This window comes from Phocoena phocoena, chromosome 3 (assembly GCF_963924675.1).
Source record: "Phocoena phocoena chromosome 3, mPhoPho1.1, whole genome shotgun sequence".
In the NCBI taxonomy this organism is placed as follows: Eukaryota; Metazoa; Chordata; class Mammalia; order Artiodactyla; family Phocoenidae; genus Phocoena; species Phocoena phocoena.
The window spans coordinates 127235416-127259483 of record NC_089221.1 but is presented as its reverse complement, the minus strand read 5'-3'; the positions used below and the strand labels follow the sequence as shown (position 1 = coordinate 127259483).

General features: G+C 54.3%; 1 protein-coding gene across 2 annotated transcripts in view; it reads right to left on the bottom strand.

Annotated features, from left to right (window-relative positions):
* TCOF1 (treacle ribosome biogenesis factor 1) overlaps nucleotides 1–24068 on the bottom strand; it is a 38017-nt gene that overhangs the window by 7001 nt on the left and 6948 nt on the right. For both annotated transcript variants that reach the window (XM_065873587.1, XM_065873588.1), the window contains exons 4-18: nucleotides 23316–23389; nucleotides 22175–22361; nucleotides 21538–21611; nucleotides 19479–19703; nucleotides 18424–18606; nucleotides 17973–18200; nucleotides 17591–17797; nucleotides 17246–17428; nucleotides 16858–17112; nucleotides 16571–16768; nucleotides 11039–11176; nucleotides 10661–10846; nucleotides 10327–10533; nucleotides 2096–2279; nucleotides 568–704 (exon numbers count right to left, since the gene is read on the bottom strand). In XM_065873587.1, the coding sequence (XP_065729659.1) occupies nucleotides 568–704; nucleotides 2096–2279; nucleotides 10327–10533; nucleotides 10661–10846; nucleotides 11039–11176; nucleotides 16571–16768; nucleotides 16858–17112; nucleotides 17246–17428; nucleotides 17591–17797; nucleotides 17973–18200; nucleotides 18424–18606; nucleotides 19479–19703; nucleotides 21538–21611; nucleotides 22175–22361; nucleotides 23316–23389 (2666 nt within the window). The remainder of the gene's footprint in view (nucleotides 1–567; nucleotides 705–2095; nucleotides 2280–10326; nucleotides 10534–10660; nucleotides 10847–11038; nucleotides 11177–16570; nucleotides 16769–16857; nucleotides 17113–17245; nucleotides 17429–17590; nucleotides 17798–17972; nucleotides 18201–18423; nucleotides 18607–19478; nucleotides 19704–21537; nucleotides 21612–22174; nucleotides 22362–23315; nucleotides 23390–24068) is intronic.

The window sequence follows — 24068 nt, the reverse complement described above, 5'->3', positions numbered from 1 at the left end:
AGGGGTGGGCACAAGGGGTCAGGGAAACAAACCCTACAGCCCCGAGAGCAATGGACTGGAATGCAGGAGCCCCAATTCTGACCCTGCCTGATCCTGGTCACGTCTGGACCCTCTTGCTGAGGGCGTGGTGCTCAGTTTCATCATTTGGATGATGAGCCATTAACTCTCCCCTGCCCGGTTTTTAAGTTCCAGCAAGGACCAAATAAATAAAAATGCACTGAAATCCGTGAAGGCTGGAAAGAACGCTCATGGTCACTATGACAAACACCGACAACGGGAAACTTTTCTTCAAACCGGGAGAGAAAAAACAAACCAAAGGCCTGACATTGTTGAAAAAGCTGCTGAGGGACTCAGGGAGCAGGGCTGGCTCTGCCCGGGCGCCACGTGCCAGATCACGCAAGGCTAATTCGGATCAGGGCTGCGGCCAGGCCAGGAAAGGCTCTGGCTTCGAGGGGGCAGGTGAAAGCAACTGCGCTGCCACCCAGAAGCCCTGTGGGGAAGTGGGGGCAGAGGAGGGAGCCCCGCAGCCCTGCTAGCCCGCACAGCGCCCCCCGGTCCGTCGGGTACCTGAGTGGCTGGCGTCTCCTGTTTCTTGCCTTCAGACACCCGACTGGTGTCCTCACTGCTGCCGGCCCCCACCATGCTGGCTCTGAGGGCTGCCCTGGGGTGGGCCGTGGGCACAGTTGCCACGCTGGTCCTAATGGCTGAGACGGAGCGGGAGGGGCTGCGTCAGGGCACAGGAGCCCGTGGCCTCCCCGGAGGAGCAACACCCAATCTCTCAGCCCATCCTGAGCGGTGCCCGGGGCCTTTGTGGTAGAAGCCCGTTAAATCCCCTCCTGAGCCTTCCAGGCGGGATCTGCCACTGCCTCCACATGACAGGGAGATGACACGACTGCTGTGGCTGTCACCCCAGGCCTTGTCCTCGCCACCTTCAGCCACCCCCCCCCGCCCCCGCCGCTGGCCAGGCCGCTCCCCCTGAGCAACAGGCAGAGCACTGGAGCCAAACGTGACTCTCCGCGCATGTAAAACAGTCTCTCTTGAGGACAGCCTTGGTCATGTGCAGAGGCTCGATTACACATGTTCACTGCAGCACTGTTCATGACAGCCAAACACCCCAAACAAAACGCTCAGCTTCCTCCAACGTGGTGCTGGCTAAGCGAACTGCAGGATCCCACCCCAGTGACCACTCTGTAGCCAGCAGGCATCATGCTGTAAATATGTAACGTCACAACATACCAAATAAAGATTACTGAGCGTGTGTACGGTGTGGTCTCACTAAAAACACATGGCGTTATCTTAGGTTTTTGCAAAGTTAATAGTTGTAAAATGTTAACAGTAATTATTCTGGACAGTGGGATTCCAAGTGAGGTTTTTTCTTTTGTGCTAATCTGCATTTCTTAATTAGGCTACCAAGATCAGGTATTAACATCTTCATTAAAAAGTGTTCTAGTAATAATAATAGTAATTAACCATTTTCTTGCTATCACTGTTAGAATCACAGATTGTCAGAAGTCAAAGAAGGGCTTCCCTGGTGGCGCAGTGGTTGACAGTCCACCTGCCGATGCAGGGGGCACGGGTTCGTGCCCCGGTCCAGGAAGATCCCACATGCCGCGGAGTGGCTGGGCCCGTGAGCCATGGCTGCTGAGCCTGCGTGTCCGGAGCCTGTGCTCCGCAACGGGAGAGGCCACAACAGTGAGAGGCCCGCGTACCGCAAAAAAAAAAAAAAAAAAAGTCAAAGAAATCCCAGATCTGGTCCTATCTCCAGGAATCCTTCCCTACATGTCTCTGTTTAGGGATTACCTAACCCCTCCCCTTTACATGCCACCAGGAACGGAAGGCTCACTACCTCACAGCCCTCTCCATGTTCAGTCAGTCAGTTGTTACAAAGCTCTTCCTTATACTACAAACCTGGTCCCTGCAGCTTCTATCCTCTGGTCTGGGATCTACCCTTTGGAGCCAGCACAGAGAAGCCCCAGCAGCTACTTCACCTGAGCCAGCCCAGTGTGGGTGTGTGTGTGTGTGCACGTGGGTGTGTGTGCGTGTGTCTGGCAGTTGCAGCAGGGGAGTCAGCCCTGCACAGTGGGCCTGTGCTCACCAGGAGTCGAGCACTGCGTAGCGGGGATCACATCCTCATCCTCACTCTCAGAGGAGCTCCTGGGTGTGCTCTCTGAGGCCTGGGCCTTCCTCGGGGTGCTTGTAGCCTGGGTTTGGGCGGGGGTAGCAGCTGGGCCAGCTGGACTACGATTAGGGTCGACAAAAATCAGAGGGGTTTTAATCACCTTGAAAAACAAAAACAAAACACACCCCCCCAGTGATTAAAGGCTTGGCCAGGGGAAGAGGAAGGGGAAGGTGGGTAGGGGAGGGTTTTATAAGACAAGGGGTCCAGAGAGCTTGGGGTGGCTGGGCACAGTCAGAGGCCATTCTAGCTGCCCAGGGCACTCCCAGCTCACTCCCAGTCCACACACCCACTAAGACCCCGCACAGCACCTCACAGCTCACAGGAGCCCATGTGACCCTCACATAAACCCCTGAGGTCAGCAGCGTTAGCTCCACCATACAGATGGGAAAACCACAAGTCCAGAGAGGGGAGGAGAGTTGCCCAAGGTCACACGGCCCAACGGAAGCAGAGTCAGGGCCAGAACGTGCAATTCAGCTTCCCTCCTCTAGCTGACTTCAGAGACACCTGCCGTGTGGGGTGCTCCAAGCAGCGCCCCCCTCAGTTGCCTGGTTGTTATACATGATTCACCCGGGGAGTCGTTCACAATCTAGTTGACCCATGCCCAAGAGTCTGATGCCACCTCCTGAGGCTGTGGCCAGGATGCAGCAACCCAACTACATCGGCCCAGTATCTTCAACAAATAAACTACACAGGGAAAATCAACAGAGTAAGACCGAAGGGACCCAGTACAGTGTGTAGCTCTTACATGGACTCCTATCTGACCATGCCAGATATAGAAAACGTCATTCATGAGACAACTGGGGAAATGGGGACACTAACTAGGTGGGTCAACTAATTAGAGATAGTGCTTAAAAAAAAAAAAAAAAAAAAAGGGATTCAGTGGTGTTGGGGAAGTGAGTTGAAGGTTTGGATGAAACAAGCTTGGTCACAAGTTCAGAACTACCAAAGCTGGGGATGGTACTTGGGAGCTCTGTACACTGTTCTATCTGTGGGTATGCTTTGCATTTTCCAGTGAGACACTGAAACAAAGAGAAAGAAAGCAGCACCACCTGGTATTCTACAGATGTCTGGGAACCACAGCTCCAGTGAATATGCCCACTGCACAGAAGGGCATCTGGGGAGCCTACTTTCCAGTCCCCAAAGGTCAGGTCGGGTCTGGGTTCTGGCCCCAGCCCCATCCCCACGGGGAGAGGAGGGCAGCAGGCGGGAGCTGCCCACGGCCACGGTCTGGGACCCAGGTCTCTGTCCACCTCCCGAGCCTGACTCCACCTCCTCCCAGGGTGCTGCGGGAGAGGTAAAGTAAAAAGGAAAGCAGAAAGGGGCCCACCCAAGTGGGGAAGCTCTGCTGGGCTTGGGCCCTTCCTACCCCTGCCAAACGGCCTCCCCCATGGCTGCTCGGATCTGCCACTTCCAGAGCCTTCCTTCCCACGTGATGAAAGAGAGAAGATGGAAAGTGGGAGAAGGCTTACAGTTGAGGGAGGGGGGATCTATATATATGTGAGAAGACAGAGGAACAGATTGTCGGGGATGAAGAGAGGCAACAAGCCCACTGAGGCAAACAATAGCGTCTGGGATGTTAAAAGCAGCTCCTCAGCAGAAGCGTCCTCCCTGTTCCACCTGCCCACGCCGTGCACCCCTCCCTCCCCCGGGCTGGGGGCTGGGCAGGGGGCCTGGCTTTGGGGGCTGGGGCACGAGGGGGACCCTGGCTGAGCCCTGGACTGGGGAGGGTTCAGAAGGAGGGCTGTGCTGCCCAGGGGTATGTGGGATGCACTTCTGATCCCACCTCTGCCACGACCTCACCTTGTAGCCCAGCCCCTGAGCTTCGTGGGCCTCACTGTCCCACCTGCTGAAAGGGCTATTAGTAACCCCAGCCTGGGCTCACTCACCGGAGGGCCTCTGGTCTGCCCAGTACACACAGGGGTGACAAGGGCCTTCTTTCTGGGGTACGTCAGAAAAGACGCACTGGAAATGGAAGCAGCCCGAACATCTGGCTGGACGCCCCGTGTAGGTGCTGGGCAGTGAGGGCCCAGAGGGAATGCAGGCGCTCCTTTCCTACTACAGGGTCTGACGCCTGTAGGACCAAACCCGGGGGCCTTCTAGAAGTCACAGCTGAGCGCATCACAAGAGTGCCCTCATTCCAGTCTGGGGCAGAGCAGGGGTCGGGCGGATTGGCCCAGGCTGCTGACTCCAAGGGACATGGCTATGAAGGTACCCAAGCTCTGGACGGTAGCACTTCTCCAAAGCCTCTCCCACAGCTGCCTGGGACTGGTTAGCAGATCCTGGGCCCACTCCACCCCAGGGAGATGAGAAATCCCACTCCCAGGGATGTGGCCTGGAGCCTCCATGGTTCACCAGCCCCCAGGGAATCTCACCCCAGGGGTTGAGAAGGCTGAAGCTCAGGGAGGGCAAGTGGCCCTACCCAGGGTGACCAGCAAACTGGTGTCAGAGACAGGGCTGGAAGCTAGTCCTCCAGGCACCAGACAGGAACTCCTTCCAGGACCAACCATGCTAAGCCTCTGATTTAACACCCTCATTTAGTTTCTTACAGGTCTCTTCTTTCTTTCTGACTCAACCTAAAACTCTGAAGGCAGGGCCTAGTCTTCTTAATTTGGTACTTACCCCAGACCCCAGCACAGACCCTGGCCTGGGGTGAATGCCAGCACAACAGGGCTGAGCCACGGACCACCCCCCAAGGTGCCCCTCAGAGCAAGGGGGCAGGCCCCATCCCCTGCATGGGGGGAGGCTGAGGCACAGTGAGGGGGCCTGGGAATGGACCACATCCCCTCTCTGCCTCCCAGGCTGGGGCTCTGCCCACCACCCTGGGATCAATCCCTTTCCCGCACGGACGGGCTAATAATAAAAACAGCGAAACTCGTCAACAGAGAAGTGCCTGATAAATGCATAATAACGATAATAATAATAATTAGTGAGCTTGGGATTAAGGAGATAAAAACTCCCCAGTTAGGAGGAGGCTGCAGCTTTCCCAAGCTGTGCCATCTTCCCTGAATTCTCCCGGGGAATGCACAAAGTGCTGACCTTTTCCTTTCCTCTTTTTTAATAGGGACTCCAGAATACTGAGGACGAACGTACCAATTAAATGGTTCCGTTTAAGCATGATGCTCGTATCAGTTGTGTTAGCCCACCCCCGCAGAGAAGGGCGAAGCGGGCCCCCCCCCCCAGCTGTTTTGACCCTTCTCAGAGAAGGAGGCAGCCCCCAAAACGCTCCAGAGAGCCAGAGGGCAGTGTCCAAGCCCTGCTTCCTTCCTGCCATGGAGAGGGGAGTGTCGGGGTAGTGCCAGAGAGTGGACAGCCTGGGTTCAAACACCAGGTCTGTCCCCTTGTTACAGCCCTGTGACACCAGGGCAGCTCACCCAACTTCTCTGGGCCTCATTCCTTCCTCCTCAAAATGGGAATAAAAGAAGCACCTAGGGCTTCCCTCGTGGCACAGTGGTTGAGAGTCCGCCTGCCGATGCAGGGGACACGGGTTCGCGCCCCGGTCCGGGAAGATCCCACATGCCGCGGAGCGGCTGGGCCCGTGAGCCATGGCTGCTGAGCCTGCGCGTCCAGAGCCTGTGCTCCACAACAGGAGAGGCCACAACAGTGAGAGGCCCGCGTACCGCAAAAAAAACCCCCCAAAAAACCCAACAAGAAGCACCTATCCTCATAGGTCTGTTGTGGGGATTAAACAGAATAATGAAAGTATGGGGCCTAGCACAGTCCTTGGCACTCAGGAAGTGACCAATGGTAGATGGAGTTGCTCATGGGTATTTTTCTAATCTAGGCTATTAAGGAGAGAAAGGCAGTGAGCACCCCAGCACTGGGGGTGTGCAAATGGCATCTGACTCTACCGATGGACTGATTAGCACGTGGTATATCTAAGGGGAGCTGGTTGTTTTTTCGGTTGCACCGCGTGGCACGCGGAATTTCCCCGACCAGGGATGGAACCTGTGCCCCTTGCATTGGAAGCGCAGTCTTAACCACTGGACCGCCAGGCAAGTCCTTAAGGGGAGCTGGTTAAGGAGACCCACTGGTCTGGGGGTTGCGGGCTCCAGCATCTCCGAAGGGCCTGGCAGAAGCTTCTAGGAACTTGGGGCTAGAGGAGGACAAAGGGCAGTGCCAGCTGCAGGCGAGGCCTGGGGTTCACACAGAAGCTCAGACACTTGCCAGGTGAAAGTGGGCCTCTGGAGTTGGGCAGACAAGGTGGGCTTGGTCCCGCCCTCAGGGGTAGAGTCAGGGGAGGACGGCCGGCAGCGTGTGAGGGTGGGCCGCAGGTGCGTGAGTGCGGTCTGGGACCAGGCCTGTGGGATTCTGACAGGCCCTGCAGAGAAGGCTCCCAGTTCCCAACAGGAAGCAGGGGTATCGGCGTCTGCCCCTTCCTTGGCTCCTTATGGGTCACAGGAGTCTGGGGAAATCACTTCAAGTTGCTGGGCCTTGACTCCTGAGGCACCACCACGTGCTCTCCTGCATTCACAGGTCCTCCCTGCCTGGCGGCACGCTGTGTACCTGTGCCAGCATGCAGAGCGGGGAAGCAGGACTGCCACCCTGCCTGTTCACAGCTGAAACAGCCGGGCCTCAGCATGGTTAAGGCAAGCCCAGGCCTTGGAGCTGGTGGGCGGGGCAGCCGGCTCTGACCCTACACTGTCTGGCTCTGCTGCCTGCCTCCCAGGGTTACTGTGAGGATGAACGTGTTAAAACAGAGGAAAGAGCTCAGGAAACTGGGAAGTGCTATTTAAGTGGGACAGACCTGCCCCCATGCCCGGGCCCACCTACCCAGCTCTGAGCCTGAGGGTCCTCAGAGACAATGCCTGGCCTACCTGTCTCGCTGGTAGCTCATCACTGCTGGTTGAGGACCCCTCTGCCTTCTTCTCCGGGGGCGCTGGGGCCAGGGTCTTGCTTCTGGCAGTTTTGGAGTTACCCTCCTTCTGACGGGACAAGCATATGGTGGGTGAGGGGGCATTTGTTAGCCGAGGGGAAGCACAACTGAGAGGCCGGGGTGGGGAAACCACAGCCAGAGAGCAACGACCCTCAGTCTCCGGGGAAGATAGCATGACCCCCTATATACACACGGGGGGCACAGCTGCTGGCCTGGCATGCCTCCCAGCCACTGAGAACACAGGTCTCCACTCTGTCTATCCTTCCTCCAGAGCTGACTCTGAACGTGAAAGGGATATGTGAGTCAGACACCACTAAAACCTGAGGGCTGGCATGCTGTTGGCCGGGCATCTGAATGAGAGGTGATAGTGGCCCGGGACAAAGTGGCAGGGGTGGGGCCAGGGGCCCCAGCACAGCTCACACCTGGCTGTCACAGCCCCAGCTAAAAGCAGGAGTTGGCTGAGGGTGCTCCGAGCAGCTGTTATCCCCTCCTGCCTGCCTCCTGCCGGGCCAGGCGTAGACGAGGGGAGCGGGCTGGCTGGGAAGAGCCGTCAGGAGCCAGAGGATGACTCGGAGAGCAGTGATTGATCAGCAAGGCACTGTTGGTGACCAGCTCAGGGGAGCCTAGGCAGGTGCAGAGGGCAGCTCTGCGCCTCCCTACCAGCACGAAGGCCCCACTTTCACCACTCAGAAAAGCAGGACCCATGTTGCCTGAGCCTCCAATTTCTTAAGAAAAGCTAGAAGATCCTGATTTGTGTATTTCTCAATTTTTAAAATGAATCAACTACAATGCACACTGCAACAGCCACACCCCCATGGCTTCCTTGCTCACAGAACCCTGACTCTGTTCTGGGGGTCCCCACCACAGGCTTTGGAGAGGGTGGCTCCTTCTCCTAGCCAATCACAGGAACTGCAGGCCTCTCATTAGTGAGTGACTTTTTTGGGGGGTGGCAGGGGGCGGGCAGAGCACATGCCTTAGATCTGGTCAAGGAGACAAGGGGAGGGGAAGTCAACTGGGGGATTTCCTAGCTCTTTAGGAGATGCTGCAGCCCTGCTGTGACAATGAGGCACACGAGGCATAGAGACAGAAGAAATCTGAGTCACTGATGATGCTGAGCTGAAGGAACCACCTTTACAGACACCTTATCCTGAAACATTGGGCACTGAGATAACCAATCCCCTTAGCATCTAAGCGCTTGTGAAGTAGCTCTGTTTCCTCCTGCAGATTAGGATGTCCCGACTGATACAATAACCTGTTTATAACTTTACAGGGACTTCCCTGGTGGCGCAGTGGTTGGGAATCTGCCTGTCAATGCAGGGGACACGGGTTCGAGCCCTCGTCCAAGAGGATCCGACATACCGCGAAGCAGCTAGGCCTGTGCGCCACAACTACAGAGGCTGTGCTCTGGAGCCCACGAGCCACAACTGCTGAGGCCCGCGCACCTAGAGCCTGTGCTCCGCGATGGGAGAGGCCACCACAATAAGGAGCCCGTGCACCGCGGCGAGGAGTGGCCCCTGCTTGCTGCAACTAGAGAGAGCCCAAGCATAGCAACGAAGACCCAATGCAGCACCCTCCCCCCCCAAAAAAATTAAAAAACAAACAAAAGAAACTTTACAAAAAGCACCACAGTCCAAAACGTGGCTGGGACCCTTGTGTCTTAGTCTGGCATTTAGGTCCCCATAAATGTTACTGATAACAAGCAACTGGAAGTGACTATTGCCTACAGGACAGCTGGCCTTTGCTGAACCCACCTGACTTTACATCCCCCCTCCCTTTCCACACTCCCCTCCCCAACCTGGAGGGTCTGTCTCTACTTTTGTGCCTAGGGAACCCCAGGTCTTCCTCCAAGCTCAGCTCAATCGTCTCGTTTGGCCTCTCAGACACTTGTTTTCCCAGCACCATCAGAGCACAACCAGAATATTCTCCAATAATCCGGTCACCTTGTCTTGCCCTACAGACTATATGCTCCTTGAGGGCAGGGCCAACATCTTTCATCCTTTTGTCCCTATCAATAAGACAGCGTGTTCAGTAGTGGTCTGATGCACTGAAGGCAGAGAGGTTAGTGCTAGGAGCACTTACACTTCTTGGTGCTTGTTTACTCATGAAGAAAACAGACATTTATGAGGGGCTGGAGCTCAGCGTGGAACAGGGATTTCCAGCTTCCCTTAAGAAATGGAAGATCAAGGGACTCCCCTCGTGGCGCAGTGGTTAAGAATCCACCTGACAATGCAGCGGACATGGGTTTGAGCCCTGGTCTGGGAAGATCCCACATGCCGTGGAGCAACTAAGCCCGTGAGCCACAACTACTGAAGGCTGCGTGTCTAGAGCCCGTGCTCCGCAACAAGAGAACCCACCACAATGAGAAGCCCGCGCACCCCAAAGAAGAGTAGCCCCCACTCTCCGCAACTAGAGAGAGTCCGCGTGCGCCCGGCAATGAAGACCCAATGCAGCAAAAATAAATGAATAAATAAAATTAAAAAAAAAAAGAAATGGAAGATCTGGCCTTACAAAGGGTCCATCTCCACCAGGTCATAACTGGCTGGAGCTGACAGGGACTGCTTTTCTAGATGAGACAAGGGCTCTCCAGTTTGTCCTAGTTGCCACCACTCCCTACTGTCTCTCCTGACACCAAGGCTCCATGTCAGTTGCCATCTATCACCCCTACCAGGCCTGAGCCCGTTGTTTCCATCACATGTCTGAGTCCTGGAGTTTGTCACCCTGAACTTCTTCTGTGCAAGCAGACAGAGAGAAAATGGTCAAGATAAAAGTCAGTTGCTCATTCCTTCCCTCTCCCCACTCCCCAGGCTTCATGTTAAGCTAGAAGAGCTCTCCTTGAGAGATACACATGCCTACAGGAGGCCCCAGGCCCAGGTGAGGGATGTGACTTCCTCCAGCTTCCCAGGGCCTCATGGTACCTGCATCACAGTCCAAGCCTTCTCATGGCCCTGTGACATCTTTGGGGGCTTGGCAGGAGTTGCTGGTCTAGCCTTCCATGGGGCTGGTGTGCCCACTCGTGCTGTGGAGACCTTGGTAGATATGGGAGTGCATAGGACACCTTTCATCAGGGAGGCCTTAGTTAGGGGGTTTTTACAGCAGGTTTCACCTAAGGAGACATGGGGTACAGGAGCTGGGGGAAAGGATCCTGGGGTCAGAGCCTTAATCTGGTCTTAATTCCTTCTTCACCTGGCCCTGAACCCATGTTATGATGCAGGAGTAGGTGGCAGTCAGTGGCTCAGAGGCCTGGCACTGTAGCTGCTTCCTCTTGAGGCCTCACCTGGGCTGGGGGCACAGCTGCTGGCGTCTCCCCGTCACTGTCTGACTCCTCCTCGCTGCTGCTCTCCGAGTCCTCTTTCCGCTTCCCGGCCTGGGCGGCTGGGGCTCCTGCCTTCCCAGGGGGTGCTGGGGCAGCCCCCTTCCTGGGGGATCCCTTGGTGGAGGCTGAGGCAGTTCTGACCTGGGGGGTCTTCCCTGAGGGCTTCGCCTGGAGTGAGAGAAGCGGAGTCAGGGAAGGGCGACGGGAGATGGATGGGGCATGTGTAGCTGTGCTGTGGGCAGCTCCTGGCACAGAGGGGAAGCACAGGGCTGCTCTCTGCCCACCCGGGCCTCACCTGAGCGGGCACCTCCCCCTCACTGTCCGACTCCTCCTCACTGCTCTCCGAGTCCTCCTGTGGGCCCCTGACCGGCCCCAGCTGGGCCTGGGCTGCTGCAGCCAGTGCCTTCCCCATAGCCGGCACAGACGCCTGGCCCCTGCCCGAGACGGCACTGCTCTGGGGGGCTCTTGCTGGTGGCTTTACCTGAATCATTAGGAGGGAACAGTATTAGGGAAGGAAGAAGAAAGCACAGTTCCCCTTAAGTGAAGCCCCACCCAGGGCATGGCTGTGGGGAGATCACTCCCGCTTGTGCAGAACCCTTGTCCAGGCTGGGGCCACTGCTTGGCCTCCTCTACATCCCATCCTGGCACCTCTTTTGGTGCTGGTCCTACTTGCCTTGGCTGGGGACCCCACTTTGGCTTGAGCAGCTGCAGAAACCCCTTTTCCAGGAGCTGATGCTGCCCCTTTGGCTGAAGCCACTCTGGTGGCAGCTGGGTTGGCTTTGGTCTGAGTGGTTTTCACTGAGGTCTTCACCTGGAAGGAGAAAAGGGAATTACGGAAAGGAGGTGAGATGCAATAGAGCAGGTAGCCAGGAATGCCGATTCTGGAGTCAGATGCCTGAGTCTGGGTTCTGGCTCCTCCGGTAATAGCTGTGTGAACCTGGGCAAATCATTTGACCTCACTGGGCCTCAGTTCCCTCCTCTATAAAATGGGAATAAATGAGGTCTACCCATAGGGACGGTGAGGATTAAATGGGAGATTCCCAGTGTTTAACACAGTGCCTGGCACACAATAAGCACTCAAACTTATTACTGTGAGAACTTTTCTTACTGTTAGCTAAGTATAAGACTACCCAGAGCAAAGGTGTTTTCCAGGCTCCCTTTTAGCTAGGTGGCCATGTGATTAACTTCTGGCTAATGGATGTAAGTCAAGCATACATTTGACTTTCTTACACACGTAGGAAATGTGTCTTCTTCCTCTCTGCTGCCTGGAACGCTGAGGTAATAGCTGGAGCTCAAGCAGCCATCTTAGTCTATGAGATGGGAGCCAAGTACTCAGGATGGCAGAACAAAAAGGAAAACGACTGTTGTTTGAGGTTTTCTTCAGCTTATCCTAAACTAAACTGATATTCAAGGAATCCCCTAAAAGCTTGTCAGAGTCTATAGACAGAACTATAGACATAAGAGCAACGAAAAGCAAAATCCTTGATAAGAGTGTGAAAGCAAGCCTTGCTAATGTGAAATCAGATGAGGAATTTGGCATCATCTCAAGGCCCCTGTCTCCTTCAGAGATGTCATTTGAACAGTGATATGCCCTACAACCCAGCTTCCCTCATTCGCATGGGACCAAGTGAAATTATCAGTCATGAATTGAAGAAAGAAAACTCTCTAAAGCATGGACTATGTATGACTAAGGGTAAGGTGGTTAGCAGCACAGAACTCAAGTCATCCAGAGGAGAGTAATGTTTTTTACATAGACTTACAAAAACAAAACAAAAGATACCAAGTCTAAGTTGACCTAACAAGTCTTAAAAGTTTAAAAGGACTGAAATCATACAAAATATATTCTCCAGCCACACAGGATTAAATCAGAAATCAACAACAAAAAGAAATCTGTACAATTCAATATACTTACAAGTTAAGCCACTTCTTAATAATACATTCAAAGAATAAAAATTTAAAAATACAACACTTCGGGCTTCCCTGGTGGTGCAGTGGTTGAGAGTCTGCCTGCCGATGCAGGGGACACGGGTTCGTGCCGCGGTCTGGGAAGATCCCACATGCCGCGGAGCGGCTGGGCCCGTGAGCCATGGCCACTGAGCCTGCACGTCCGGAGCCTGTGCTCCGCAACGGGAGAGGCCACAACAGTGAGAGGCCCGCATACCGCAAAAAAAAAAAAAATTTCAAAATTCATGAGACAAAGTTAATGCAGTCCTCAGACAGAAATTTATAGCTTTAAATGTTTACATTAGAAAGAAAGAGCTACAATCAAAAACCTAAGATTCCAGGGACTTCCCTGGTGGTACAGTGGTTAAGAATCCACCTGTCAATGCAGGGGACATGGGTTCGAGCCCTGGTCTGAGAAGATCCCACATGCCTCAGAGCAACGAAGACCATGCGCCACAACTACTGAGCCTGCACTCTAGAGCCCACGAGCCACAACTACTGAGGCTGTGTGCCACAACTACTGAAGCCCGCGTGCCTAGAGCCCATGCTCCACAACAAGAGAAGCCACCGCAATGAGAAGCCCACACAGCACATCGAAGAGTAGCCCTTGCTCACCGCAACTAGAGAAAATCCATGCCCAGCAATGAAAACCCAACGCAGCCGAAATAAATAAATTTTAAAAAGAAAAGAAAAAAAATCTAAGATTCTACCTTAAGAGGCTAGAAAAAGAAGAGCAAATCAAACTCAAAGTAAGGAAAGAAATAATAAAGATCACAGTGGAAATTAATGAAACAGAAAACAAGAAAATGATACAGAAAAATCAATGAAGCCAAAAGTTGTTTCTTTGAAAAGAAAGAAATTGATAAGTCTTTAGCTAAACTCACCAAGAATAGGACAGAAGACACAAATTACCAAAAATTAGGAAAGAAAGCAAGACATCACTACAGACCCTATAGATATTAAAAGGATTATAGGGGAATATTATGAACAAATCTATGTTAACCAATCAGACAACTGAGATGAAAACAGAAACGTTTCTAGAAAGGCACAAATTATTAACTGTGCACAGAACTATTAACAGGTACAAAATAGAAACTGATTCAAGAATAATAAAATCTGAATATACCAATATCAATTAGAGAAATTGACTTAGTAACTAAAAATCACCCCCCCCCCCACAAAAAGCCCAGGCCCAGTTGGCTTGATTGATGAATTCTATTAAGAAAGAAATAATACCAATCCAACACAAACTCTCAGAAAACAGAGCAGAAAATACTACCCAACTAATTTTATGAGGCAGTATCACCCAATACCAAAGCCAGGCAAAGATATCACATGATATCTACAGACCAAAATTCTTTATGAACACAGACACAAAAATCCTTAACAAGTGATTTGCAAACCAAATCCAGCAACAAATAAAAAGGAATATACACTATGACCAAGATGGATTTATCCCAAGAATGAAACATTGATTTAATACCTGAAAATCAACTAATGTAACACATATTAACAGAACAAAGGGGAAAAAAATCACTTCAATAGAGAAAAAGCATTTGATAAAAACCTAACTCCAATTCATGATAAGAACTCTCAACAAATCAGAAATAGAAGGAAACTTCCTCAACTGGATCAAGGGCATCTATGAAAAACCTACAGCTAACATCACACCTAAAGAGTGAAAGACAATGCTTTACCAGTAAGATTAAAAACAAGGCAAGGATGTCTGCTCTCCTCACTACTATTCAACATCTTACTGGAGGTTCTAGTCAGTGCAATAAGGCAAGAAAGAGAAAAGCCATCTGGATTAGAAAGAAAAAAGTAAAACTGCCCTTAATTTGCAGACATGATCCGAATACAGAAAATCCTAAGGAATCTACAAAAGCCACTGGAACTGGTAAGTATGTGTAACAATGTCACAGGACATGAGATCAACATACATCACAAGGTCAGGCCCAGAAGGCACCATACCACTTATCTGGCCATTCATCAAACACTGACTGAACATCTCTCTCCTGCCTTTCTCACACAAGGGCTGTCTTTCTATGATATTTAAGTCACGAATCATCTCCTTCCTGAGTCTCTGGCACATTTGGTTTTCCAGAACGGACTCTCTGACTTCGTTAATTATTTTTTAATTAATTTTTTTTTTTTTTTTGGCTGCATTGGGTTTTCGTTGCTGCGTGTGGGCTTTCTCTAGTTGCGGCGAGCAGGGGTTACTCTTTGTTGCGGTACACGGGCTTCTCACTGTGGTGGCTTCTCTTGCTCTGCAGCACGGGCTCTAGGTGCACAGGCTTCAGTAGCTGTGGCACGCAGGCTCAGTAGTTGTGGCTCACAGGCTCTAGAGCGCAAGCTCAGTAGTTGTGGCGCACGGGCTTAGTTGCTCTGTGGCATGTGGGATCTTCCCGGACCAGGGCTCGAACCTGTGTCCCCTGCGTTAGCAGGCAGTTTCTTAACCACTGCGCCACCAGGGAAGTCCTGTTAATTTGTTTTGAACCTCAGTTCCCTCAATGGATGGTTTACTTTGAGCTGGCTGGGTGTCTCTGAGCAGATCAGAGATTGTGACTCATTTCTGACCCCAGCAATGCTACGCAGGATAGAACAGCACTTTGCGGGTGAGGCCGTACAAGTATTATTTCAATCCTCATAATAACCCCACAACAGAGACAGTTATTATCCTCATCCTTCAGAGGAAGGCGAGGAAAAGAAGGTAGTCAACAAGACTCCTATCAGCCCTGCTTGTTTTAGCAGAAGCTCTTCAGACCTCTTGAAGCTAGGAAAGGCAGTAGCTTCTGACAGAGCATCAGGCTATAAAGGCTACACCTCTACAGAGAGGGACTGGCTGCTCAATTTTACCTGACAGAAAATAAGGCCCCAAAGTATGACCATTTCTGTGGCTGGAAAAGTTTTGGCCAAGATATAGCAGAAGGAAGTGGGAAAGGCAAAGGCTTTGGAGGCAGGCGCTGGTGGGGCTGGAGCAAGTCACCAAACAACTCCTCTAAGTTCCAATTTCCTCTTCCAGAAACCAAAGTAAATGAACACTGTCTCATGGTACAGGTGAGAGGCTCAAATGGGAAGAAAGATATTAAGTGATTGGCACATTGAAACTTTTAAGGCATTGGTCTCGAATATGTCTGTAGCTTGGAAAAACAGGATAGGAGACTACTAACCTGAGACGCTGGGAAGGCCAAGAATAGTTTAAAATCTCAGTAAAGGAATGATAGGACCTTGGGTCCTACAAGATAATAGTGAGATCAGGACCAAGAAAAAGAAAAAACCCATAAAAATGTGTGCTTTGGTACAGGGAAACAAGAAATGACTAATTTGAGTGGTTAGTGAAAAAAAGAGTGACAATTAAAAATAATAAATGGTGGGTGGGTGAATGCAGGGAGTGAGATATCTTCACTTCTCTCCACTCTCCCAGGCTGGAAGGCAACTCTTGATTCTGCTCCCTCAGGGAGACGGATGAGAACTTGCTGTGTGCAGGCCCTTTGCTGGGTGTGGCAGCTGAGATCTCATCAAATTCTCAACTCTGTGCAGGTTGATTTCCAATTTACAGAAGAATAAACAGAGGCCCTAATGGATTACTTCATTTGCTAGGACGTGGAGCTAGGACTTGAACCCAGGCAGCCTGGCTCCAAACCTCCCACCATTCGCCATTCACATGGTCTCCCCTAGTGATCCCACCAGAATGTTCTGCTTGGGGAAACTCGCAAAGCCAGGCACTCTCCCACCCCCTGGCTTTTGCGCAGGCTGGTTTCTCTGCCTGGAACACTCCACATCACCTGGCCAACTCTTTCAGCCCACAGTTTAGATGCCACTTCTTCAAGAGGTCTTCTCTACCGAAAAACCTCTAGACACCATCACGTGCCACGCCCTGCTAGCCCAGGCACACATCCTCCATCTCAACCCTACTGTCATACCACACTGAAATAATCTGTACATGTCCACGCCCCGCGATCTAGGCTGGCAACTCCAAGGGCCAGGGCCAAAGGAGCCCCAGATAAGTTGGCACCTGGCAGATGGGGTACTTAACAGAGCTTGTGTAAAAAGAAATCTCAGTGGGAGCTCAAAAGGTGATGAAGGAGACCCTGGAGCTCGACCCTGCAGCTCTGATGGGCAGAGATGAGTGGAAGGTGTGGAATGAGGCCGAGCTGAGGCTGCTGCATACCTGGGGCAAGAGCAGCCTAGGTAAGTGCATCCTCAGCCCCATCCCAGGCGACGGTGTGGGTGGGGCAGGTTGGCTCCTCCCAGGTCTCACCTGTGCTGTAGCTGAGGCCGCCTCCTCATTGTCCGACTCCTCCTCACTGCTCTCTGAGTCTTCCTGCACCTCAGCTTTGACCTGGGCCACGGCAGGCCTTGCCTTCCCAGGGAGCCCTGGAGTGGTCCGTTGCCCTGAGGGCCCCTGGGTGGGTGCTGAGGCAGCTTTCACCGGGAGGCTTTTCCCTACAGACTTCACCTGGAATGACATGGAAAAGAGGCATGTCACAGGAGCCAAAGGACCACGTGGGGGCTGGCCCTGACCCAGCCAAACAAACTTCGCCTCACCTGTCCCACAGATGTGGCAGGAGCTGTCTCCTCCTCGCTCTCCGGCTCCTCGCTGCTTGAAGAGTCCTCCTCTGGCCTCTGGGTGCCCCTGACCACGGCTGGGGATGATGTGCACGCTGGCGAAGTCACCGTTCCTGCTTTCCAGGGGGCTGGTGCGCTTACTTGCACTGGTGGGACCTTGGCAGATGCGGGTGTAATGGGGGTACCCTTCCTTGGGGAGACCTTGGTCTGAGAAGTTTTCACAGCTGATTTTGCCTGAAGGGACACAGAAGTCAGAAGCTACAGAAGGATCTTGGACTCAGAGCCCCCATCCGCTCAGGGCTGGAGCCCCACTGCCATCCTCCCCCACAGCTCCCTGTGGAGCTGCTCCCCTGGCGGGGGCAGCTACCTGGGCTGGAGTCTTGGCTGTCGGGGCCTCGTCCTCACTGTCTGACTCCTCCTCACTGCTCTCCGAGTCTTCCTTGGACCTTTTGGTCTTGACCTGGGCGGCTGCAGGCCCGGCCTTCTGAGGGGGGCCCTGGGTGGGACCTGAGGCAGGTCTGACCTGCAGGACTTTCCCCGAGGACTTTGCCTGCAGCGAGACACACAGGCTCAGGGGAGCGCACCCAAAGTGTGGCATTGTGCAGAGATGCAGAGACAAAGAGACAGAAAGGGTCAACAGGCACGGTGAGCGGAGGGGGATGGGGCTTCCGGCACTGAGCCGGAGAGAAGAGCCTGACAGCAGGGGCCTCACCTGGGTCAAGGCTGCTGTTCTCAGCGCCTCCCCCTCGCTGTCCGACTCCTCCTCACTGCAGCTCTCCGAGTCCTCCTCCCACTTTGCCACCTGGGCGGCTACAGCCCTTGCCTTCTGAGGGAGTGCTGGGACAGCGCTCTTCGCTGAGGGCCCCGTGCTTGTGGCTGAGGCAGCTCTGACCTGGGAGTTTTTCCCCAAGGGCTTTGCCTGGGAGTGACAAAGGACAGGGTCAGGATAGGGGGCTTGGGGGAAATGTGTGTGAGGTAAGACAGGAGGTGCGCAGGGCGGATGGAGGGCAGCAGTCCCGGGTGCAGAGGAGGAGAGGCCCACAGGGTCTCTCAGGCGACACACAGGGCCGGGCCGGGCATCCTTCCAGCCTCACCTGAGCCAGGCTCGTGGTGTGGGGCACGGCTGTGGACGCCTCCCCCTCGCTGTCTGACTCCTCGCTGCTGCTGTCTGAGTCCTCCTCCTGCCCCCTGGTCTGGGCCTGGATGGCTGCAGGCCCTGCCTTGCCACGGGGTGCTGGAGGGGCCCCTTTCCCAGGGGAAAGCACCTGGGCAGGTGCTGCTGCGGTGGCTCTGACCTGGGGGAGCTTCCCTGAGGGCTTTGCCTGGAGCGAGAGAAACAGTATCAGGGGAGGGAGCCTAGACGGTGGGCGTGAGGAAACACAGGAGAGCAGACAGGGTTAAGGACACCGCAGACACCACACCACATGGTGAGAAGGTGCAGGGCTCTGAGCATGGCTGGGGTGCGTGCGGAGCGAGAGAACAAGCCCTCTGAAGGCCTCCTGGGATGGGGCGCTGGCTGTGGGACTCTCCCTCCCCAGGCCTCACCTGCAGCAGGGTCTGGGCAGCTGGCGTCTCCTCCTCGCTGTCTGACTCCTCGCTGCTGCTCTCCGAGTCCTCCTCTGGCTTCCCTGCCTTCCCAGGGGGTGCTGGGGTGGCCCCTTTCCCAGGGGTCCCCTTGGCAGGACCCAAGGCAGCTCTGACCTGGACAGTTTTCTGGGAGGCCTTCACCTAGTAAAAGAGAAAGTGCAGTTTGCTCCCCTCCTTCTGAAAACCCCCTTGTGACACCTTAAGAATAAGGCTCGAAGCTTTAGTGAGGCTCGCAAGACCCCCTGCTTCTCTCTGGACTCCCCACCTTGACTGGTGCTCCAGCCGGTATGGCCGGCCAGCCAGTATGGCCATACCTCCTCATTCCCGGGGCCTTCACAACCCCTGCCCATTTCACCTGACCACTACTGCCTCATCCCCTGGGTCCCAGTTCCTTATAGCAGTTCTCCATGATGGCCCTGCCCCAGGGTGGGCAGGCTCAGGGCTCCCAGGGGCCTTTTACCACCTGTCTCACCCCTATTCCTCCCTGTTCTCTGATTCCAACAGCTTCCCAGCCTCTCTGGCTTTCCCTTAGGACATGCCCAGCTGCAGCTCTGGTTACCCAAGCGAGGAGAAGGGGGTCCCAGCAGATGGAATGGAAGAGGATTCCTGTTTGCTAACAAGCCATGATTTGGCCTGAGAAGCCAGAGGACCAGGTAATTAAAACTTCTCAAGTCCCTTCACAGCAGGACTAGCTGGGACAAGGACAGCAGCCCATTTACTAGACAGGGAAACTGAGGTGAAGGGAGTGGTTATTGACTGGGTGGGGTGCAGCACCTGCCCTTTGGGAAGCAGCCACTCCAGGCCACTGCTTGGACAGGAAAGGTCATTTCCAGAAGCGGGTGGAGCAAAACCAGGTGCCCTTGCCCTTCAACTCCCATAGCCCCGCCTCCCTCTCCCCAAACTCCAAGGCGGGTCTCCTCTGGCAGGGAAGGTGCTCATTACACAGTTTCTCCACCAGTCTCGGGGCCAGGGAACCAGGGAACCCTGAGGAGCAGGCCTCCCTTGGGCCTCACCTGGCTGGGTGTCCCCGCAGGGGCCCCCTCCTCACTCTCGGACTCCTCGCTGCTCTCTGAGACCTCTTCTGGCTTCTTGGCCCTGCTGGCTGGGGTCATGGCACCCCCTCTGACTTGGGATGTCACACATCCCGCCTTCCCTGGGGTCGGGGCCACCCTTCTTGGAGACTCCTTGGCCGCAGCTGCTGAGGCTTTGACCTGTGGTGGTTTTACTGCAGGTTTCACCTGGAACAAGACGATGGAATCAGAGGATAATCCTCTCCACCCCTGAGGAGTATAAGATGCTTCATAGTTTGTAAAGCTCTTTCCTAATGTCATCTGGTTCTCAAACAACTCCCTAAGACAGGTACTGTCTTTACACCTATTTTCCAGTAAAGGGCAAAAGGCTCAGAGAGGTTAAACCACTCAACACCAATACTAAGGGGCAGAGCTGTGACTTGAACCCATGTCTATATAGTTCTGGGGGCAGAGCTCTCAACCACGATGCTCCTCTCCCACCTGGCACACAGGGCCCAGCAGAGGGGCAACCACTCTCAACCAGGACAGCTCATGGTTGTCCCTCCAGCTACAGTGTCTTGTCATGGTGGCCACCCCAAGGGCCAGGACACTAGGATCTGAACCCCAGTCTTGGCACTGGCTTGCTGAGATTCCTGGGGCACATTCCTTCCCTCTCTGGGCTCTGGCCCACTGAAGCTATGTGTTTGGCTGCTGGTTTCCCAGGGCCAGGAGTGTCGCTCGTTCCCTCGGCAGGGCCTGGGGCATGGGAGCCCAGGGCGTCCTTACGGCTGGCTGTAATGAGGGCCCAACGGTGGGACAGAATGTGGGGAGCAGCCCACAGCTAGGCCCGGGGTAGCTGGGAGCAAGGTCTCTACCTTCGTGGGTGACTGGCTAAGGCAGGAAGGCAAGGTAGGGAGCACCGTGGGGGCCAGGCCAATCCATCCCTGAATGCTACTTTTCTCCCTCTGCAACACCTTTCCCCGGGTGTCCTGGCGCCAGGCACCAGCGTCTCCTGCCAGCACTACTCCAACAGCCCTCAACCACGCCATTACATCTATTCAGCACTGTCCTCCGATCCAGGCCACAAGCAGCCATCTTTCCGAACCGTAAGTCAGGCCACCTTGCCGCTGGGCCTGTAGCCCTGCAGTGGCTTCTCACAGCCTCCAGAGTAAAACCCAAATTCCTCTCAGCAGTCCTCTTGGTCAGGCATGGATCTGGCCCCCGCCTACTTCTGACCTCACCTTGTATCACTTTCCGCCTCATTCATGAAATTGCAGATCACCGTTGCTTAAAAGCACCAAACTCATTTTGTGTCTGCCTCTGCCCCTGCTGTCCCTCTGTCTGCGTCACATTCCTGTTACTGCGCCTCAGAGCGCTCCACATTTCCCTTTCATAGTAACCATCACCACGGCAGTTAAATTTCTGAGGGACCCCTCCACTTCCCCACGGCAGCAGGAACCCCACCCGTCCTGCTTACCACTGTTTCCCCAAGGCCTGGCGCTTGGAAGGTGCACAGTAAGGAATAACCTGCGGGGACTCCTCCCAGGTCACGGTTCACAAAATAGACACGGCCACTGACTAAAAGACCTGCCTACCCCTGGCCAGTGCTGAGGCCTGGCATTCACCAGCAGGCCCAGAGCCTCCGCAGCAGCCTCACCCACACCCCAATGCCCTGGACAGCCACGCTCCTGCCCCGGGGCCTTTGCTCGTGCAGTTCTTCCAGCTCGAATACCCCTCCCCCTTCCTCCCTCCCCGGTGAAGCCAAGCCGAAGCCTCCTGTGCGTCAAGGCCGCAGTCCAGTGCCGCCTCTCCCAGGAAGGCTTCCTCCCACCTCACAGGCAGGATGGCGTCTCTTCCCCCCAGCCCCACACCTTCGCCTGCCCAGAGTGCAGTGAGCAGCGCCTGGCTCCCCACCTCCGCAGGCCTCAGCCTTCCCAGCTCCCGGTCACCCTGACACCCTTGCTGAACTGATCTGGTGCCCCTGGTAGGTGAGGCCCCGGCCAGGCCTCCAGGAGGGTTAGAGGTTTGCAGAGGGCAGCTCCTGAGGATGGGCGGCAATTACCTCCACGTCCGTCTCATCGCTCGAGCCGGAGGTGTCTTCGCTGGAGCTGGCGGCCTGGCTGGCGGCCGCCATTCCTGAGGAATAAACAAGGAGGGACTGAGGGCCTTTCCAGACCCGCCCGCCCCTTGCCGGCACCCTCCAAGCCAACTACTCAGGGCCAGGTGCGAGCGCTCCCGCCGCAGCTCCTGCGCGGCTCTCAGGCCCCGGTAAGGCCTGTGATGTTAGGTCCTAGTACACGAGTGCCAGAAGCCGATGGCTCAGATGATCTCCTTCCACCAGCACACAGCAGCAGGCAGGGCAGATGCCTATTTTACATGGGAGATGGAGGCAAGCCCAGGCCTCTCAGCTTAGCCTCTGAGCCTCTGCGGCAGGCCCTGCACCCACCTGAGAGCAATAAACCAGAAAGGGCTCCAAGCCCACCCCGGCTGCTCACACTCCCTCGCAAGGCCTGAGGTGTCCCTGCAGCTGACTCTTCCTCACCCAGGGGAGGGGAAAATGGCCTGAGGTGGCGGTCCTCGCTGTCATACAGACAACCTCCTGAATTCCAGAGGGTCCCAGGGCCTGACAAAGCAGCGCCCAGGTCTGCTTCCTCAGCCCGCACTCGGGGGTCCTGGTCCTAGAGGGCAGGGCCGCTCACCAGGCTTGGCAGTGGTTCTGAGGGCTGAGACACCGCCCTCCTCCTCAGTTTCTGAGACCAGGATGGTATTTGCCGAGGGCCCCGCCGCCTTCTGGGGTGACTTCCTGGTGAGGAGGTGGGCCACTGCCTTCCCGGAGGCAGGGTGTGCCGTGGAGTTCACCGTCTTGCTGGCTTTCTTGGTCTTTGCCTACACAGAACAGGAGTGACAGACAGTGGGTATGGCCTGGCAAATGAGAGCACAGACCACATCTGAGCCCAGCTCCACCACTTCCTAGCCCTGTGAGCCTGGGCACACTACCTCCCTAAGCCTCAGTTTCTTCATCTTCAAAGTGGGGCTAAAAATGGTACCTCCCCTCACAGAGGTGTGGAGAGAACCGAATTACAGTTCTTGGGACACAGCAGTTTTGCTCAGTGGTAAGGAGCATTTTGTTGTGGACATCACCATGGCCTCATAATTCTTTCTACATATTTTTTGCTAATGCTACAGGAAATATCAGGGACATAATCCTTTACGTGCCTGTGACACTGCTTTCTGGATGACCAAAAAAGGATATTCTACTTTCCAAGTAGTTTCCAGCCTAGAAAGTGATTCTTGAGGGAGTTCCCTGGTGGTCCTGTGGTTAGGACTCCACACTTCCACTGCAGGGGGCACAGGTTCCACCCCTGGTCGGGGGACTAAGAGCCCACAAGCCCCCCGGCACGGCCAAAAATAACCAAAAAAAAAAAAAAAACCCCAAAATAAAATGCTTCTCAAGCTTTCAGAGCCACCAGTGTCTTATCTGCTCTGGTGTCTCCACTGCCTTGTGCAGTGCCTGGAACATAACTGTATTGGTAACGATTTGCTGAGTGAACAGGTGGATGCAGGGCTGGAGGAGGAAAGGAACTGTCTCTTCCAGGTGTGTAATGTGCCCAGTGGCCCATGGCGGTAGGTATTAGCCCCATCTTACAGAAAAAAAAAAAACTGAGGCCGACAGAGGTGAAGGGACAGACCACAATCACACTGCGACTGAGGCTGAGATCTGAATCCAATCCAAGGGTTGGGCAATTACCCACAAGCCTATCCTTCTCTGACACAGGGGACTGTGTCCTACAGGGCACTTCAACTCCCACGGGCGACAGCTTGGAAGGTGGTCTCACTCACCTTGGCTTTTTCTTTCACACTTGAAGGCAAAACCATCCCCGTGGCTGAGGAGTTGGTAGATGCTAGCGCCGGGACTGCAAGACACAAACACTGGTTGGGTGAGCCAGATGAGCATGTTCTCATGGGTTAGTGGCAAAAAGGCTCAGCTCACCTAATAATTCAACTGGTATGGCTGCCTGGGGCTGGCATGAGATCTGAGGCTGAGCCTGGACTGGGAAAGAGCTTGGTGGTACATCAGCCACATGCCCCAGGAGCAAGAGAGGAGAGTGACGACATGAAAGCCATGTGTCTGCATCCCCGATGGGGTCCCAATTCCCTGGTGGCACGAGATGCTGAAGCCCCCAGAGGAAAAGGGATTGGCTCCTAGTCCTGCCGCATACTACCCCGGAGGTCCCGCACAACTCCAGGGGTGCCATTCCCACAGGCTACCTGCCACACTGCAGCCCTAACGTCACTCAGCGAGACAGGAGCAGGTCAGGCAGCCCCAGGTCCACAGAGAAAGCTGCTCGAATTAAGCGGTTTCTCAGTGGAGAAGTAGCTGAACCATGAGACTGGGACCCTGTTAGATGTCGAGGTTTCCAGATTCTTGTCGCTTTTACACCGGGGTATCGTCTCCTTAGAGCTCAGATTAGGGAAAGATTTCTAATGTATGCTGTGAAATAAACAGGATGTTGTTGAGATGAATGATATGATCTAATTCTTTTCCTGACATTTAATTCCATCTCTCTCTATTTTTAATCACGGAAAATGTTA